Genomic DNA, 19,539 nt, shown 5'->3' on the forward strand with positions numbered 1-19,539 from the left:
TTATTAACTGTTAACCAGTGTGATGTATAATATTACAGGGTCAAAAAGGTGATCAAGGCATTAAGGTTAGTAATGTCTTCACTAATGATAAAACCATTATATTGTTACACAGATATTTAAAAGTTTCATATATTTATACATGTTTTGTCTGTGTATAGGGTGAAACAGGACCCGAGGGCCAACCAGGACCAAGAGTGAGTTAAAACACAAATACAAATTAACTGAATTAAATTTGTATAATATTGCTGTAAATTTCTTTCTTTCTTTCTTTTTAATAATTACAATAATTTTTGCATATCAGGGTCCTCCAGGTGCAACAGGAGAACCAGGCAAAATGTTAATAAACAACAACGAGAATGTATGTTATCTGTCTAATCATATTTATGATCATTATTCATCTGGCAAAGAGAAATTTTAGACATAAATATTTTGTTTGGTTTTTCAGGATATTCGTAATGTGCAGCTAATGGTGAGTGTACACTGTGTAAAAGAGGACGCCTAGTATAATAAACAATTATTGTTCATTCAAATAATTATTCATGTGTGACTACAGGGCCCACCTGGTCTACCTGGGCCTCCTGGGATACCTGGTGCCAAGGTAGCTGATCTTTCAAATATTCACATTTGAATCATGTTCAATATTCCATTTTTCATTTATTCTGATGATGATTCAATGAGTAAAAATGAGGGGGTTTTTGGGTTAATTTACACAATTTTCCTTGGTACTACTTTTGTTTTCAGGGTGAAGTTGGGCTGCCTGGGCCTCCTGGTCTCGATGGGGAAAAGGTAAAAAAATGTATTCCTCCCCTTTTGTTATTAAACATTTAAAATAGGCAGTGGTAGTTGATTTGCTGGTCAAGGTTATTTGCCAAAGTACATTTCTTAATATTGAACAATCACATATCTCAGGGTCCTCGGGGAAAAGCAGGAGAGCCTGGAGCCATTGGCCCACCTGGACTGCGAGGAGAGGGAGGAGTTATGGGCTTCCCGGGACCTAAAGGGGATAAAGGAGACATGGGTCCCGCTGGATCACCTGTGAGTGTTTAAGGAACTTGACCTATCAAATATGAAACTTTCACTAATAGAAAGTACATTTTTAGCTCTGTAACCTCTGCATTGTGGCAGTTAACGCTGCATAAGTACTGTAGCTGAACACGTTTGTGATGTCACAGTAATAGATGTATAGTCTATGGGCAGCATTGCGTCCATCATTATTTCCTCAAAGATTCAAGATTAAATTTGCATCCAGAAAATATTTAAATAATGACAATTGATTCCACCAAAATTTCCATTTTGGCAGTACTAAACCTTTATTTCTTTATTTCTTCCCATTCTGTAGGGTTTAGATGGCCCTACTGGTGAAAAGGGGGCTGCAGGGTCTCCTGGCCCCATTGGATTACCAGGTGCCATGGTATGCAATGGTGCCCTCATTGAATTTATTTTATTGATGTATAGACAACAGATATACATAATAGTGTGAATGTTTCTGATGCTGTAATGAAGATATGAACAATACAGGTGAAAAAATGTTTTTAATCCCATTCTTCAGGGTCAGAAAGGTGACGCTGGTGAGAATGGAGAAAAAGGAGAACAGGTAAATGTTCTTCTTTGTTTTGAGTAATCATTAAAACTTAGAGGTGGAGAATGTGACAAACAGATATTTGAACAGCAGACACAACAGAATTTTGTTGACTTTTAGATCTCTCTTTTGGTGGATCAAATAGTGTAAAGTTATTTAAAGTTGTTTGTTCTCCTTTTTTTCTCAGATGTATGGCCTACCAGGACCTCCAGGACCTGCAGGGCCAGTGGGGCCAATGGTGAGAATGACATATCTCTCTTACAATGACTAATGATGAATTGCGGAATTGCATTGCCATGTTAGGCAACACATTACCAGACTCACTGAAGGTTAGTGAGTGTAGAAACATTTCGTACACATTAAATCAGTTTAACCATTTAACCTAAGGGCAACAAAATAAACAACAGACATAGAAATATGAAACAACAATTTAACAGCTGCTGTAAATCGTTTTTATCTCCTTTATGCAACCCTACCTTGAGACTGGTGTCTGGATTTACATTTTAACATTTATTATTTTGTGCTGTAGATCATGCAATATTATACACAATTCAAACATGCATTATTATAATTTTTCAGGGACCTCCAGGATTGTCAGGGCCAAAGGTGAGGTTGAGACATTACTGCAGTGTCTACCATCTCACATTTTAGAACACCTCATACACCTCATAGGTCAAAGTAAGTCAATCTGTTATGTGCTGTTCTTCGTCAGGGGGAGCCAGGTCTGGGTGTGAGAGGAGAGAAAGGATCACCTGGACAGAAAGGAGATAAAGGAGATAGAGGTCATCTTGGATTACCAGTAAGTACACTTCTGTACTCCTCTTATGTATCAAGTGTTTATTTAGCCCTCAGCTTTAATGTCTCAAAAAGCTTGTAATTTATATACAAGTATGAAAATAATGACAACTTTTTTTCAGCTAATTGTTTTTGGAACAAAGGACATCTTGTGTGTTAGGATTGTGTTTTGAAAATACGATATGATATGACTAATGTGCTGCTTTGTGTGGTGTTAAGACTAGGCTTCACTGGCTGATGGCTTATTGAGTGCAATGGTGTCAAGTTGCATGAAACAGCAAATGTCCTTGTGTACAGAAAGTGAATGGAACAGAGAGATAGTTAGCAGACAGACCATACTGTCAAACATAATTATACTCAAATATGTATAGATAGAAAATTTGACAGACCAAATTCTATACTGCCACTAATATCTTTTTCATGGTGGTATATAGATGTTTTCTTACTGTGGAATAAATGAAATGCATTTATTAACTTGTAATTAATATAACTGGATTTGAGTAAGTAAAATGTAAAATGCAATTTTATTTATAGATTGATCCAGGAAACAGAGAAATGATCATGGGAACGATGCCTAATATTTTACTGCATTCACTAGTATGATAGAGTGCAAGATCCATCCACAATAATTTATAATTTTATTTTTTCAAATGACTGTTTTAAATTAATTTACATAACTTATGATGTTCTTTGTTAAGCTAAAAGGCATGCAATTAGTGTTGTCCACTGTGAACTTCAAGGGACTTTTCCTAACTTTTGGTGCCTCTTTATGGTGTTAGTCATTCAGAAACTTGTTCTAGTCACCCAATCAGTAGCACAATAACTCCTTTTGCAATAAGCCAAAGTTTCATCTCAGTGAAGCTGCTGAGCAATGAAAACATTTTGAAAGAGTTCATATAGATGCAAACTATTTTTAGGACATTGTTGGTGTCAAAAGAAAACCTTTAAGTCTCTAATCCCTATTTCAATCATAAATTCAGCTTTTCATTATATTCTGTGATTATTTATTGAGTAAAATTATTTGAAAAATGGTGTCTTAGTTCTGAATTGTTTTCTACATGTTTTCAGTTAGTTAATATGCAAGAAAAATAATAAAATTTCAAATAAATGCATAAAAAATTGCATTAAGGTTATTTGTTACCTATTTGCATTATTTAAATCTAAATTTATTTATTTATTTATTTATTTATTTATTTATTTATTTAGTAATAATAGTTTAAACTTTAGTACTCTCATGTGGAAAATTTACACTACACAATTGAAAATGTGATGGATGGATGAATTCTTTTATAAAGTGAGGTTTTCTTTTGACAGGGACAATGCATGGATCGGAATATTTCTGAACCTCAACTACTTTTGTAGTTTACCACTCTTGGTGGAGTCTCAAATAATTCATCAAAGCACTTAATCAGGTTACAGATAACCGGAGAAAGTGACTTACACTGATGTAGAAAGTTAAAAGGAGTTACTGTCTACTTCTCACATCATCAGCCACACTGTCACCCCTCCATCAAAGCTATTTTTATGCCACACAAATCACTGCTTCACTCACCCCCCACTCCCCCCACTTCCCCCTCCCCACCATCTCTATCTCTCCCCTCCACTCTCTAACTGTTTACACACTGTCCAGGGGGCTCATGGTTTAGACGGCAAGCCTGGTCCAGTGGTGAGTGGCACAAGACCCGTTCCCCTCACCCGTCTCCTTTCATCTCCCTTCTTCTCCCTCTATCTATTTGCTTCTACAGCCTGCCTGCAACTGGTTATGTGTCTGAGTACATAAATATGTCTCTATCTGCTTTCCTCTCCTTCTCTGCTTGTTTTTGTCTTTCATATTTTCCATATTGCCCGTTGGTTAAAGTCCTTGTTTAGATACTTGGTGATGCTGGATTGGCAAGGGAATGCTTTTGAGATTATATTGTTCAAAACCTTTATTTAAACCTCTTGCTTTTTCCAGAACACAGATCAAGCAACCCACTTTTTATTTGTCAGCAAAGGGCTGAGTAATTGGGTGCATGAGTAGATCACAGACAGCTCCATAACATTGTAATATAATATAAACAATATAAATTGTCTCTTGCCCTTCCAGCCTACCCTTCTATCCTGCTATATTCAGTATTTAAAGATGGCTGACCTCTGTTCATCATATTTCAAAGACTTTTCTTTAAAACAAAAGTATCCTTGACCTTGAGATTTACCAGGAGCGCATGCTTGGATGCGGTTGCATGTTGTATGATTAAAGTATGGCATAGCCATCACATGTTTGAGGATACTGCAGGAAAGCAAAAAGTCTAACTTCTCTTCTGTTAAATTCTGTCAAAGTCAAGAAATCAGAGTTGAAGGTGGATTTATCATTATTTTCCTAATCAGTAATCTTTAGAATCTTGAGTCTGATAGCACTCCAATGGACAGTGCAGCATGGCTTGGCTTGGTAAATTACTCATAATCCTTTTATATGAAAAATCTTTCCCTAAGGTAAGCTAGCCATACCACAGCAAGCCACACTGTTCTTTGTAGAAGTACTATTAGAATTATAATCATAGTGCCCTCATATCATGTTGGAGTTACGGTAATTATGAAATGATGGCTTGGAGATTTTATTCTGCTGTTTATCTTATTAGACTTGGAAATGTTTTGTTTTGATGGAAACACATAAGGCTTCTAAAAAGCTTTCTCAAAGACTTTATTTATTATGTGGTCAATAACAGAAAATTTCCAGCTAGTAAATTCAGCTAATCATAAAGTTCAACGATGACGTGATCACTTTTATGGTTAGAATCTCACCGTAATTCCACCACTGTGTGAAAGCACTTTTCTTTTACATAGAGCATCGATATAGTCAGCAATAAGGAAAAAATGGAAGTGAAGAAAAGCACATTGTCAACTCTGAAATGCTTGTTGATCTACTGGTACTTTCTCTTCCTTCATGTTTGTGGCACATAAAGCCTCAGCTTCTGTTAAAGGCTGAATCATATAAATGTTTATCTTTTGCCTCCAAAGGGTCTTATAGGACCGCCTGGTATACCTGGACCAGCAGGACCAAAAGGAGAGAGGGTGAGATACCTTTACATCTATGATCATAAATATTTGATAGAATTGTTAGAAAGATGCATCTGCATCTGTATTATAACCAGTACATATGAAATCATAATATTATTCAAATTGTGTAAGTTGTTGTCATCTTATTTATCTTGTATTACGTGTGTAGGGTGAGAAAGGAGAAATGGGAGTAGCAGGACCAATAGGGCCTCAAGGCATCCCTGTAAGTACAGAGCATACTCACTCTCAGTTTTGATTTACTGCAGTAAGCCATCAAGTTTAGCTGTAGTTAGAGATTTTAAATTATGCACAAAAAAGTCTGTAGACATATTTATTTATGTGCGCTTCATTTTCCATTCATTCATGTCTCTCCCCCACACTCTTTATTAGGGCTTAGTAGGACCACCAGGATTAAAAGGAAACCGGGTAAGTTTTCGAAACTTTTGAATCTAAATACAATAAAAGTAGTTACTGGGATCAATATTTATGCATTTTATTATTTTTTGGTAGTAGAACTAATGTTAAAATGAGCAGAACAATGCTGGGTTCAGAAACGACTAATATATAGTAATGTTCATGAATCAATATATTTTTTCTATTACTACAAGTCATGTATGAATATTGTATTATTTAAAAGGTCTTTTCTTTTTTTAGTTGTGTTATTTTATTTTGCAGGTTCTTTTTACATGTATGGAAATACACATTGAATATCTATACATCTAAATTAAAAGTATATAAGTGAACAATACCAAAGGCGAAACAAATATATTAAATTAATTGAAAAATCAACGTCAATGAACGAAAACGAAAACAAATGGCTTTGTTAAAAGGGGACACATTACCAGCTAGTAAAATCAACAGCTTGTGACCTTTCTGTGTTCAGATCTCTCTGTCTCAAAAGAGACCCTGTATGTGTGTCCCTTATTTCTCAATATTATAACGACCATCTGTGCAGTTACCTGATGGTGAACCTGATAGCAAACATATAAAAAGGCTGGATTAAAAAAAATAAATGATCAATGACAAACAGTCAGACCAAATCTTCCTTTTATTTGGTGAGTTATTTCTTCCTATTAGTTAAATAAACCATATGAATCAGTTAGTTAATAGTCTATTTTGGTAGAAGTGGAATGAGTTAAATACTGTACTATATGTCCACTAAACTAAACTTTTTGGATTTGTGGCTTAAAGCTGAGTCTTTTCAGATGGAAAAGGTAGCACATATTTGGACCAAAGTAGGTGTATAAATGCCAGGATTGGCAGATTTTGAAAGTCACCTGCCCCATTGCATCACTATACCCACATTCTTCCAGAGGCTTACATTTCTGAGAAATGCTACTGGGTAAATAGAAGAAAAATTGGCTCACAGCAACTAAATAATAACAGCACAACGTTACTCTTGTGCCTGCTCAAAAATAAAGCCTTTATCTATTAGATGTTGATGTTAATTAGCAGAGAAAATTAAGCTCTCAGTACACATAATTCACATATATTAAGCATAGACTTATAAATAATGCTAAACCAGCAACGATATACAAGACTGTGCAGAAGGCAAAGCAAAAACAATGAAAGGAAACATTTTTTCATGTACAAATATTGCAGTATATTTGTACATGATATATGTACATGTATAAATAAAGCAGTAAGCTGCAATAAACTAAAACAAATCAGCCCATTTGCTTTAAGTCTTTTTTTAAGCATCTAGGAGAACCTAGCACAGGACTGCAGATATTGCTTGTCTATTTCTTAATGTTATTTTATGTAACGGCTAATAAGTTTTATATGACATTTGATTTTTGATTTTTTTTTTTTTTTTGAAAAGACAAAATTTAAGACAAAATTTTCCAAGGTGCCTAGAACTTTTGTACATTACAAAATAATAATTTACAGATAGATATTCTCGTCTTGTATTAATAGCACAGCCCTTCAGCATGACATGATATCTTACATGTAAAAAGATCCTGCAAAATGAATCATTTTTTCTGTGGTCAGGAGAGTATTTAGCTTAGAGTATTTTCATTCTCATTCTTGCCACAATATATGTGTATCTCCTTCCTATTAACACTATTACTCAGTGCCTGAAAACCTCCCACTTTAAAAGAACGTTAGTGTTCCTCCCAGCATCTCCTCTAGAAACATACAGAAATAGGTGTAGGTAGATTTTAGAGATGAGAATAGGTTCGGTGACCCTAAATTCAATGTCCCAACATATTATTTGACTAAGAAAATATTGCTTGTTCTTAAAAGGTTTTAATAATAGTAAGTTCAGTTGAAGGTGCTGAGGAGGACCCACATGTCTCAGTACTGTTTTACTGTTTTCCTCCTTTGTTTTCCTCTCTTTTTCTGCAGGTCTTCCTCTCCCCTTTTCCTCCCCTGCACCTTGGCCTGTGATCCATGGCTCTTTTTGCCGTCCTCTCTGTCCTTCTCTCCCTCCCTGGCCTCCTCCTGCTCCTCTAATGTTCTAGTCTGGGTTACTACTCCTCCTTACTCCTCCTACCTTCCTCCACTTAACTCCCTGCCAACTATCCTTTACTGTCCTCTGTCTCAGATAGCATACACAGTTCTCCAAAATATCATCTTTTATTTCATTCAAGTCTACACCTAAGGATAGTAAATATTTGAGAGACACCATTAAGCCTTTAAGCTACAAATAAAGACAGCTTTCCTAAATGCTTTAGAAAGAACAAACAGATGTTGGAAATTATTTTTAATGTTCAAAACAGCAAGTGTAATTTTTTCAAATATTAGGGATTAGGGATCAAAATATTTGCAAAATCTCCAAAAACATTATGCAACATCTGAGCAAATGCTTAAAGCCTAAGTGTGACCATGTAGAGCATATGTTGTAAATTAGAAATACAGAATTAGTTATATGTTGTTTTACTGTTGTTGGTTCCTGCACTTTCAGACATCCAGTAGTTATATCACTATGAGGCGTACTAAATAATAATAATAATAATAATAATAATAATAATAATAATAATAATAATAATCTTTTCTATTTCACCTGCTATCTTTCTATATAACACTTTAGCTATTTAGCAGTTTTCAGCATGAGAACTGTACACTCTGGTCAAATGCAGGTCCTCGGCCACGAATTCCCAGATTCTAAGAATCTCTTAACAGCCTTTGACTTTAGTGTGCAGACCTAAAACAAACCTCTTATTCATGTGAATTCACTTGAGGTTATGGCCTTTATGCAGTCACCACCTTACTAAATCTATCTATGTGTCACCTATCTGTATTTTAGACTATACATAGGGTAAATCTGGTTTAGATGTATTACTATATTTCTGTAAATGGCCTCCAGTGTATTGTACAGGATGAAGGCTACGGATTATTTTGAGCCTTCACGTCTCATCACTCAGTGGTGCTCTATTACTACTAAGGTTATATAATCACATCAGAATATAATTGACATATCAAATCACACAAATAGCATCCAATAATATATTAACAGTTGAGCATTTGGTTCACTAACCAGTAATGTGTGCTTAGAAATATGTGTTGTTTAGTAGTACCTCTCTCCATCTAGTGGACAAAACTGTTCATTGTGACGATAAAATCTTTGAAGCCAGTTTACTGTAAGCCAGAAAACATTATGATGATAAGTCAAGGTACAAACTATAGGCAAAGAAATAAAAGCTCAGGTGATTAGTAGGATTGGAGGGTCTTACTGAGTAGGTTTTGCACACCAGTAGCTTTGGCTGTCATCCCTCATCCCTAACTCCTCCACTCACACCAATTTCCTTTTATATAATGCATTTATCTCAATTCTCCAAAATATCCTCTACTCTTATGTTTCAAAATATCTCAACTCTTTTAAAATTATTCATAGTGATAATGCATTTTGCATTTTTTATAATTACTGCTTCAGATCAAAGGGAGGACTAAAATTTGTCTTTTTAAATGCACTGTTGTTTGCAGGGGGAGAGGGGCAAGAGAGGCAACAGGGGGGCCAAAGGGGATAAGGGAGACCAAGGAGCCCCAGGATTAGATGCCCCTTGTCCTTTGGTATGTCTTTCATTCCATGTGCTATATCAAGGCTAAAGGTGCCAGTGGCAGTTGGGATAAACAGAGTCCCAGGAGCCATAGTCATCACCTTATGTCTTGATTTGATATTAACTTATTAACAAATACCCAAAGTGGTTCTGGTTCAAATGTTGGAAATATTGGCAAAATTCAATTTTATTTTATGAAGGCAGGTGTTTTACGAAGGCTTTGTATGTGCCATCACGAATCACTTAAATGGAATAAAGGATCAGTGAATTAATTCCTTGAGCAGGGACCAGAACCTTCTCTGGGCTTTTTCCATTTTCAGGAAAGGGGAGATGCTGCTGAATTCACATTGTCAAAATAAGCTCAAATCAAAGATTCTCTTGGGCCTTTTTTCTGAGAGAATCAAGACCAGTGTGTATTGCTGGTCTTCAGACTGGCCTGACCTAGAGGCTAGTCAGTGGCCTGTATGGCTACTGTGGTATACCAGGATCTTGATGTGGTTAATTTCATGAACAGGGTTTCCGAGGCTTTAAAGGGGAGAAAGGTGAACCGGGCTTGCCAGGCCTGGATGGGTTGGATGCCCCGTGCCCTGTGGTATGGTGCTTTCTCTCTCTCTTTCTTTCTCTCTCTCTCTCTCTCTCTCTCTCTCTCTCTCTCTCTCTCTCTCTCTCTCTCTCTCTCTCACACACACACACACACACCTTTCTCCTTATCTCTCTCTGTTAAACATCTGTATTTTTTGCTCTTGCATGTTTGCCAAACTCCTCAATAACTTCTTTATTTGATTAATCTGGTACTTAACTTTAAGAGCATCTAACACACAAGCACAGTGAAACGTCACAGTAAAAAATAAATCGATTTTCAGCTCCACCCATGGGGACCCACTGTCTAGCAAAGTGCGCAGTATACATGCCTCAAACAGTCTATAAGGGGCTTGATAATTAGTTAATAATAATCATCTGACTTGAGAGTGTCAGTGAGTTTCTAGCTCTGGAAATGAGAACCTTTCTTTCCTGTTCAGTGGAGGAAATTGCATTTTGCATGTCTTGCATGTTTTTTATTAGATAATATAAAAAGCTAATAAGCTTGTTTATAAATCATTTGTTGCACCTGATATTTATCCTGAAACATTCTAAATATAGTGAAATATAGAATGCTTGATCAAGAAAGCTTGCTGTTTAATAAACAAGTAAGCAACAATCCCACTTTTTAGATATCCTAAAATTAAAACTAAATATGAGTGCATGGATTATATATTTTACTATATGTAACAATTCTTCCCACTCTTACATTTACATTGGTCATCAGAATACCTGTTTAGCTTAAAATGGGAAATGGGCTTAACTAACAAAAGCATTGGAAATATGGCAGCGTGGGGTGATTATTTTCCAATAACATCTCATCCAAAAGTGTATTATTGCGCTTATACCACAGCAGTTTGCAAAAGATTACAGTTTATAGAATGTTCTTGATACAAGTTTCACCCAGTTTTCAACTTATTTATGACAGTTGTTCCCTTAACAGTCTCTTGTATATTCTCTCTTTAAGTTAAATTGCAGCTTGCCATGTTACAGAGAAACTACACAGAATAAAGTCACCTGTCCTGAAGACTCTGATGTTTAGAAAGCACTGACACTGTAGACTGTAGTTTCTCTAAATAATAATAATAATAATAATAATAATAATAATTAAATTAATAAATATATCATATGCACTTTCATGCTGTGCATCTCTCGTTCTGTCACATCCCAAATATGTTCTATTGGATTTAGATCTGGTGACTGGAAAGAAAACAGATTGCATTGTCATGTTCATGTATCCAGTTCAACTCCAGAGACAACTTTTGCTTTATGACATGGTGAATTACCATGCTGGAATTTATGGCCATGAAGGGATGCACATGGTCAACAGCAATATTCAAGTAGTGTATTTGTGGCACTCAATTGATGTTTGATTGGTATTAATCAGTCAGAAGTGTTCCAAGAAATCATTCCACACTCCATTACAAACCTTCACCAGCAGGGACTGTTGACACAAGGATGGTTGGGTCCATAGATTCATGCTGTTGGTGATATATTCTGGCCCTATCATCTGTGTGCCTGAGCCAAAAATGGAGATTCATCAGATCAGGGTAGAAGAAGGAGTCTTTATTTGTCACATATACATTAATGCACAGTGACATTCATGTCTTCACATATCCTAGCTTGTTAGGAAGCTGGGATCAGAGCGCAGGGTCAACCATGATGCCACACACACGGAGCAGAAAGGATTGCCCAAGGGCCCAACAGTAGCAGCTTGGCAGTGCTATGGCACGAACGTACAAACCTCTGGTCCCAGAGCATATGTTTTTCCATTCTTCAGCTGTCCAGCTTCTGCTTTCTGTTCTTGGCTGACAGAAATGGCCCTACCTCAAGGTTCTCAGAAATCCCAGGAGATCAGCAGATAGAAATACTCAATACAGTCGGTCTGGCACGAACAGTCTACATGCTACGATCAAATTCCTGAAATCATTTTTTTTCTCATTCAGTTGGTTTATATAAACACTATCCAAATATGCATGATGTTATGCATTGCACTGCTGCAACACAAAAGGCTGATTAGATTATTGCATGAATGTGTAGGTTTACAGGCTATAATAATAAAGTGTTCAGTGAGACACTCAGTGTATACCAAGATACTACCTGCTTTCATGTGCCAAGACACTACCTGCTTCCATGTTACTATTATTGCTATACTTCAAACCAACACTTAGATTATATATTGTCTGCAGTTGATTTTTGGATGATTTTGTTCCACTGATGGAGGAAGTACAGTGCTCTAGGCATCACAGGGCTTTAAGCATAACAATCTCGGGACCCAATAGTCAACTCACCCTATTGTTGGAAGATCACAGCCATCCATGGCTAGCTGGGAGTCAAGAGAGAAAATTTGGCTGAGCTCTCTGCATAGGAGGGATGGCATAATCTCTCCGCCATCAGTCAGTGTGACACTAGCCAACCACAGGTTTCTGTAAGCTCATGTATGCAGAATAATTCAGATAGAATGTTACTTAGAGTTTGTTATTCTTAGAACCCTGTGCTGTTGCATGAGTGTGAAGGATACCGTCACATGTCTCAGATGATGTATGTGCTTGCTACACCTTCCCTGTTTGGTAGTTGTCACATAATAGGGAAGAATTAGCTAGTGGGTTGGTATTGGTGAGACCAAATGTGGGAGAAAATGAATCCTCCATCAGTGTTGTGTATATCTTATATGGAACATGAAACTGCAAATGTTTCTTCAGATTTTATGTTCTTTGATTCGTTTTTTTTTTTGCCTGTGTTTCTCAGGGTGATGATGGCCTACCAGTACCAGGATGTTGGAATAAAGTGAGTAGTTTCAGATCTAATCCTTTGTTTTGTAGTGGATTTGTTATGATACAAAAATGAGCACTGTGCATCCACTAACACACCCAGTGCTGTAATACAGTGGTTCTCAAACTGGTGTTCTGAAACACCTGGACTGGGGGTGTGTACATTGGTAAATTGGGTCATTTAGAGGTGGAAATCTCAATGCACCTATAGCTATACTATTATTTTTAGTTTAGTTTATTTAGTTCGTATAGTAGCCAATTTGAACGGATACTTGAATTGAATTGATTTAATTTAAACCTTGTAATTAATTTAAAAAGGACTTGAAATAATGTCAAGTTGAATCTAAAATAGTTTGTTTGACTCCAATCAAATAGCTTTGTCTTGAAAATGTAACTTAAATAGTATTTTACACATTTGATTAATGAGTCTAATATCTGATTAGTAAACTGTGTTCAGAAACATAGTTTGTGGAATTTATATTTTATTATTAAAGGGGGTCATTACCTAAAAAAAAAATTTAGTAAAAATAAAAAAAAGAGAACTTGGGTACCTTTATTATTGAGACCTGTCTGATCCATACATATCCATACATATAATACATGTATATAGATGTATTTGTAGATTGTTTGTTACTTATTATTACTACACTAATGCTATATTTTTTAAATAATTACCTCTGTGTGCTCCATGCATGAAATAACAAAGTGCCTTTTGTGTTTCTTGTTTTGCAGTGACATTAATTCCGGATTGTTGTGTTTGATTGTACATAGAATATTTATTTTTGTACTGTTTGCTTTGTTACATGTTGGGGAAAAAAATATAGAAAACCCTAAAAATACTGGCAGGACTTTTGTACAGATTTATTTTTATTATTGTTTATTTTTTATTACTGGCAATATTTTTGTTATGTAATGGATTTTATTCTGTGCCAATGCATTATGCAAAATCTTTTGATTAAGGAGGAACTATACTGAGGCAGCATATGCATGATATTTGTGCATTATGTTAACTGATTTGTGCCTATTAACTTATTGTATAATGGTGTTTTTGAACAGACCATGCTGCACTAATCAGTGGAGCTAGATATTTGATGTGGCCTTTTATGAGGAAACCCCTCATTTCTGAGATTTAAATAGACACCAACAGTTGTATAGCACTGACCACCGCTGTATTCTGTAATGTTTACTCAAAGGGACCATTAAAAACAGTGTGCTTAGGACATATAACCAAACTGGCACTGAGATTTTAAATCAAGGCAATTATTATCTTTCAATGCATAAATTATTAGCATGTATGGTCGGTAAATCTTTTTGAGAGGATGTCCTGAAAAAAGTCCAAAACTGACAAATTAACAGAGCAATTCTCTGGCAGCTTTATGAGATTACCTCTCTCTGTGCCTTATAATTATTTTTTGCCTTGGCAGGCCATACATAGCAATTACATTTCAGATCTTATTTCAATTAACTACAATTTCTTTTTCGTTAGCCCTTGCCATGTGTTAGAGTAGTGCCAAAGCCATGTTATTCACCTGACTAATATCTTATGAAGACTTTGTATAATTTTATACCATATGTATATTGCTGCTCATTGACAAGCAAACTGCTGCATTTGCTATTATGCTTCTTTGCCTTATTGTACCTCATCTGACAAGCTGAAATCAGGACAAAGGCAAAGCCGAGATGATATCTAATATCTTATACTGATGATATCTTATACTTTAAATAGCATCTAGTCGTATGAGGAGGGACCCAAGCTAACATTCGTTCATCTGTTTTGTTTTGTTGCCGTATATGTGTTGAAGGAGTGATTAAGTTTTAAGATTCTTGTGTTTGATTGCTGCTGCTTACAATGAAAAGCATGTTCTTAAGATTATCTTTAGCTTTAATAACAATCAGCTTCAGTAAACCAGTCATTAGGCTGTAATACCTCAGATACTTGTGCTGCCATGTTCCTACTCATAGGAGCGAGAGACATATCAAGCATAATGTAAAAAAAAAAAAAAAAAAAAAAAAGAAAATAAAAAGCTCTCCAAATGAACCTAAATGCTAATAAATCATAGTTACACCATTATCTGTTCAAGACAGTCTTATTTGATAAATACCTAACGTCTTGCTCAGAGTTACTGAATTTATTTTTTTGCTTTGACTAAATGTGCATATTGATTTTACCAGTGTTTTAAAAAATGGCATCTTGTGTCCTTTAACGTCTTCTGATTGTGTTGTGCTAACTTGCACCTGGTGACTGAAAAGTGTGATCTGCAAACATCTGGAACATCAGCACTGTCTTTGACATGTCTTTGTTTTATTGAAAGGGTCAGAATCCTTTCCAGCTGGCTAAGAAGTAACAACAAATTTGAGACCCACCTCTTCAGGGTGAGGTTTTATTCTAAGCTATATGAAGAAACTTGAAGAGGAGATCTTTGAGTTCAGACCTGCTGTGGCTGTTTCATGGATGTTCATGAGAGTTAAAGCACAGGTGGCGTTCCTGGGAGGCTCCACAGGGTGGCGCAGGTGAACACCCTTCTCTTTGATAGGACTATGTGAGCAATTTTCCATCTTGACATTTTTCTATGGATTTCTTCACCAGAGAAACTGCCATAACAACAGTGTATCGTTGCTCCACATTGTATACACATTTCTTTCTTTTTATCATGTTCACTATGTGAAAATGATTTTTTTGTTTGTTTTTTTTTTTTTTTCCTTTTTTTTAATTATTCGACACCAGTAACTGTGATTTGAGAATTCAGTGCAGCTCACTGAACACGTCAACTCAGTGGTAATGTGTTTCCAGACTAACAAGCAAAAAACATCCTTTAATGATTCCTGATTTTCTTTTTTTCACTGCCTTTTGTCAGCCTGAGAGTGACAAAACATGTACAGAGCCATGTTTTATGTGCCTTCACTCAAAGAAAGACAGCTCAATTCATATCATATGTTTAAAAATGTATTTATATTTACAAACTGCTTCATAGTAAAGTAGACAAATATACAGATATCACAACACGACAAGAAAGACTTGCAGCTGTTTAAGGTATCATTTACTATATACATTTCTATGTTTTATGTGATTTTTCTTGCTATTAGAAGGGTTTGAAAATATTGGATATTATTTCAAATTTGTATCAACACACCCACAGCTACATGTCAAAAAGTTTTTCTTAATACACAATGTGCTTTTATGCTAGGCAGCTAGCTTTTTTTTTAATTCAAGAAACTGCTCTTTCATTGGATAATGTAAGGACACATAAAGTTGGTCAATTTTTCTATTTAGCATAAGTGTGGCCAAAGTCCCATTTAGACACTTCTGTTTGTCTGGTATTAATGTTATTAAAATACAAAAGCACATGTAAGCCCTATACATAGTAACAGTATTGCACAGTACATAATCACGCAAACCTTCTTTATTTTTCACCAGCAATGTGACCTGGTTTTTATGTGTAGAAGCTTACAGTTGATGAAGTGTTTTATTAACACTCCTGTTTATGTGGATAGCCCAATGCACAGAAGCATTCCTAATGTCAAACTCTACTGACTGCTATTGCCAACCTTCATCAACTAGTGCTTGTTTTCAACTATATTTTACTTACATCTTCTAAAGTTTCATCTGCTAAATGTTCTGATAACATCAATATATTCTGTTTGCACCACAAAAACCAATAAGCAAAAAAAAATTGGCATTACAGCATTTTTATTTACATTTATTTACTTTACTATATAAAATGTGTGACCTGTTATATCAGGACAATTGGCTTCTGAATGAATTTAAAGATAAAATACAATAACTTCAGTCAACATTAAGCGGTTTTGAGTTGTAAATGTTCAAAAGGATCATGAGGTCTGATGAATATTATTAAGCATATTAAACATGTAAATAGAATTATAACTTATAAAATACTAGTATTAGTTTTGCAAATACCTACTTGTGACCTAACTTGCTTCAGATATATTCCTATCAAGAGTGAATACATTTTTTATTATCATTTGCAAGTATTTAATGTCTTGGTTTAAGCATTTTATGCAACAAATGAACGCATTAACTGCTTTATAGTTACTATTTAACAAACTTACAGTTGAAGGCATCCGGCACCAAAAAAATATATGTCAGGAAGTGTTTTATTTTATGCCCATATCATACTGGGGTATTTCTGACTGTTGGTTTTGCACATTGAAAGTAGTGTGTTATAATTCGCTTTGTTTCAGACAGCATTTGCGATGTTTGTACTGTGTCATTTATCTTTTAAACAGAACATTTCCCTAATGACATGATCTGTACTGTGTTTTGATGCTATCCTGTTTTTGTACAGTGTACTCTAATTATAATGTGTACAATAGATGAATAATTAGAATAGCTCTATTCTAAACATATTACAATCTCGTAGTGTCTAATCAATTATGTTTTTTTATTTTAGAAGTAGGTTCTGTATGTAAAAAAAACAACAACTCATTGCATTGTTGCAACTTAAAATACAGTAAAATCAAATCTGTTTATTGTTTTTATTAGTTTCAGCTATCCTACAAATCTAGTCTATATTTTGAATTTTAATCAAGCTAGAAAGAACAGTGCTGAAACAGCCAAAAAAAAGTGCCAGTGATATTCTTTATAAAATACAATGTCTGGTTTTATGTACGAAAGAGTGTGTAAGGTCACACAGTGTTCAGAGTGGCCATTTCATTCTGTGTTTTTCTCTATTTGTATATAATATAAAGTATTGCTATTTTCTATTTTAAAAAAGGATCTGATTTTCTAGCTGATCTCAGCCTGCATGGCTGTAACTGTACCAAGAGTACAGTATATTCTATAAAGAGTTTTCTGTTACAACAGCTCTCAAGCTGCAGACTTGGATGCCAGTTTATGCTCAGTTCATTCTACAGATATCAGCATGTTAGTACAGCAGACTTCTGTGACTGCTTGTGTTCTATAGTCAGTTTTATACACTACAGATTCATTTGTTTTGTTGGTTTTACAGAATGCATGCAGCATGCATACTGGGAGGTAGTTTATTGAGGTTCTCTTTTTTTTTGGTCGGCACAGTTCAAATAACTACAAAAAATGGATACAAGGGCATTTCTACATAGTAATGCAATTTTAAGGTTAAATGATAACAACATTCACTTGCATGTTTATTATTGTTTCCATATGCTAGCAAATGTAGAACAATCTGTTTTTTCTCACTGGTTTCTTTTTCCTTTCTTTTTTCTTGAACAACTGAGATGTAATGATTTATTACTGTTATTACAACAGATCCATTGTATGCCATTCTTAACACCTAAGACCTAAATATTTATTTATAGGATTTTTTTAACTTGTAGCTAACCTGTTTTTCAAAGCAACCATTTACCATCTGTAGCAAAATAATGACAATGTCATTCAATAAAAGGTTGATGGAAAAACATTGTGTTTGACGTTGATTATTACCTGTAAACAAATGTAGGATCATTTTTAGTTTTAATCCGACTCTAATTTTGTTTCCATTCCAATTCCGTTTGAGATTCCAGTTTGGGATAATCTTTTTGGTTTACTTTAAAAACTATTGCATAATGATTCTTATTGATTCTTGCAGCTGTTGGTTGCATAGACTATGGGTCTTTTTAGCTGTACTGAGGTGCCTCTGGTCTTCGGGTGAGAAGCAAGGGATAGACATCATGAAGACAGAGAAAACCACAGGGTCAACATGGCTAATCAATTGCTAGATTATTGGCTGAGAGTCCATTGATGTTAAATAGGAACTGTCTTCCTCCACAGACTCGTGTACCATTCAGGGTGCATTTCCAGCTCAAGACCTGTGTTCCCAGGATATCATACAGATCCACATTCCCTTGACCAGGATCAAGGAGTTGAACATGAATGGATGTGCATCTAAATATTTAATATCAGAGGCTTCCATTATCATAATCACTGTCCAGAATGATGGCATGTGAAACTGTCAGGGCAAAATTCTTTATCATCTTCACAATCATTGATGTCCATTAAAATTACATGAGTGAAATTTTGCTCTCTAATCAGCATCAACATACAACTATGATTACAACTGGAGTTGATGGGCTGCATTGAGTGGAACACAGTTTAGTTTAGTGGCTTAATCATGTCTTGTGCAGCTTGATTAAAGTGCTATATATATATATAACTTGGAGTTACAGAGGAGTGTCCACTTCCATAAGGAACACATGTCACTTTATTATGTTAATTACAGTGCAATGTGTGCAAATATTTGATTGTATGAGTTTGACATTAACATAAATTTTACAACCCACTGCCAATCTGTATTTCTTTCTTTTGACACTCACTTTTATGCTGCCGCCAAAGACAGTATGATCCATTTCTAAGTTCCACAGTGTCCACACAGATGGGAACAACAAGGAGGAGCTCAACCATATAGTGCATATAGGACAAAATCAAATTTAGGTCACTTCCAACTACACAAACCTAAATGCCTTATACATTCCAACTAACCATATACCCTAAAACCTTAATCCTATACCCTAACCCTAAATGTTTTTAAAGCACTCTAAAAAGGCTGCTCTATATCATCTGATTCTGAGATTCACTAAACTTCTAAAGCAGCCTTAACACAGAGCAAAGTGGCCTGAACTGCTTTCCACCAAATATAAACCAGCTCATTCAAATCAAACCAAAAATCTAGTATTTTTGCAAAGAGAAATTGAAGGTTGAAACAATAGACTTGGGTCTTTAGCAAAGTATGATTTGGAGAAGCATCGCCTATGATCATCAAATCATTCTGTTGTGACTAATAAAAGGTTTGTGTTTCCTGCCCAGGTA

General features: G+C 35.3%; 1 protein-coding gene across 1 annotated transcript in view; it reads left to right on the forward strand.

The window, feature by feature from the left end:
* col13a1 (collagen, type XIII, alpha 1) overlaps positions 1 to 17,772 on the forward strand; it is a 76,088-nt gene extending 58,316 nt beyond the window's left edge. The window contains exons 26-42 of the mRNA XM_060872435.1: positions 39 to 65; positions 159 to 194; positions 302 to 358; positions 446 to 469; positions 554 to 598; positions 742 to 786; positions 910 to 1,035; positions 1,550 to 1,594; positions 1,767 to 1,817; positions 2,159 to 2,185; positions 2,292 to 2,378; positions 5,372 to 5,425; positions 5,580 to 5,633; positions 5,801 to 5,836; positions 9,338 to 9,424; positions 12,739 to 12,777; positions 13,494 to 17,772. Of these exons, the coding sequence (XP_060728418.1) occupies positions 39 to 65; positions 159 to 194; positions 302 to 358; positions 446 to 469; positions 554 to 598; positions 742 to 786; positions 910 to 1,035; positions 1,550 to 1,594; positions 1,767 to 1,817; positions 2,159 to 2,185; positions 2,292 to 2,378; positions 5,372 to 5,425; positions 5,580 to 5,633; positions 5,801 to 5,836; positions 9,338 to 9,424; positions 12,739 to 12,777; positions 13,494 to 13,496 (843 nt within the window). The 3' untranslated portion in view covers positions 13,497 to 17,772. The remainder of the gene's footprint in view (positions 1 to 38; positions 66 to 158; positions 195 to 301; positions 359 to 445; positions 470 to 553; positions 599 to 741; positions 787 to 909; positions 1,036 to 1,549; positions 1,595 to 1,766; positions 1,818 to 2,158; positions 2,186 to 2,291; positions 2,379 to 5,371; positions 5,426 to 5,579; positions 5,634 to 5,800; positions 5,837 to 9,337; positions 9,425 to 12,738; positions 12,778 to 13,493) is intronic.
* The last annotated feature ends 1,767 nt before the right edge of the window (positions 17,773 to 19,539 follow it).

The sequence above is a fragment of the Tachysurus vachellii genome, chromosome 6, assembly GCF_030014155.1.
Source record: "Tachysurus vachellii isolate PV-2020 chromosome 6, HZAU_Pvac_v1, whole genome shotgun sequence".
In the NCBI taxonomy this organism is placed as follows: Eukaryota; Metazoa; Chordata; class Actinopteri; order Siluriformes; family Bagridae; genus Tachysurus; species Tachysurus vachellii.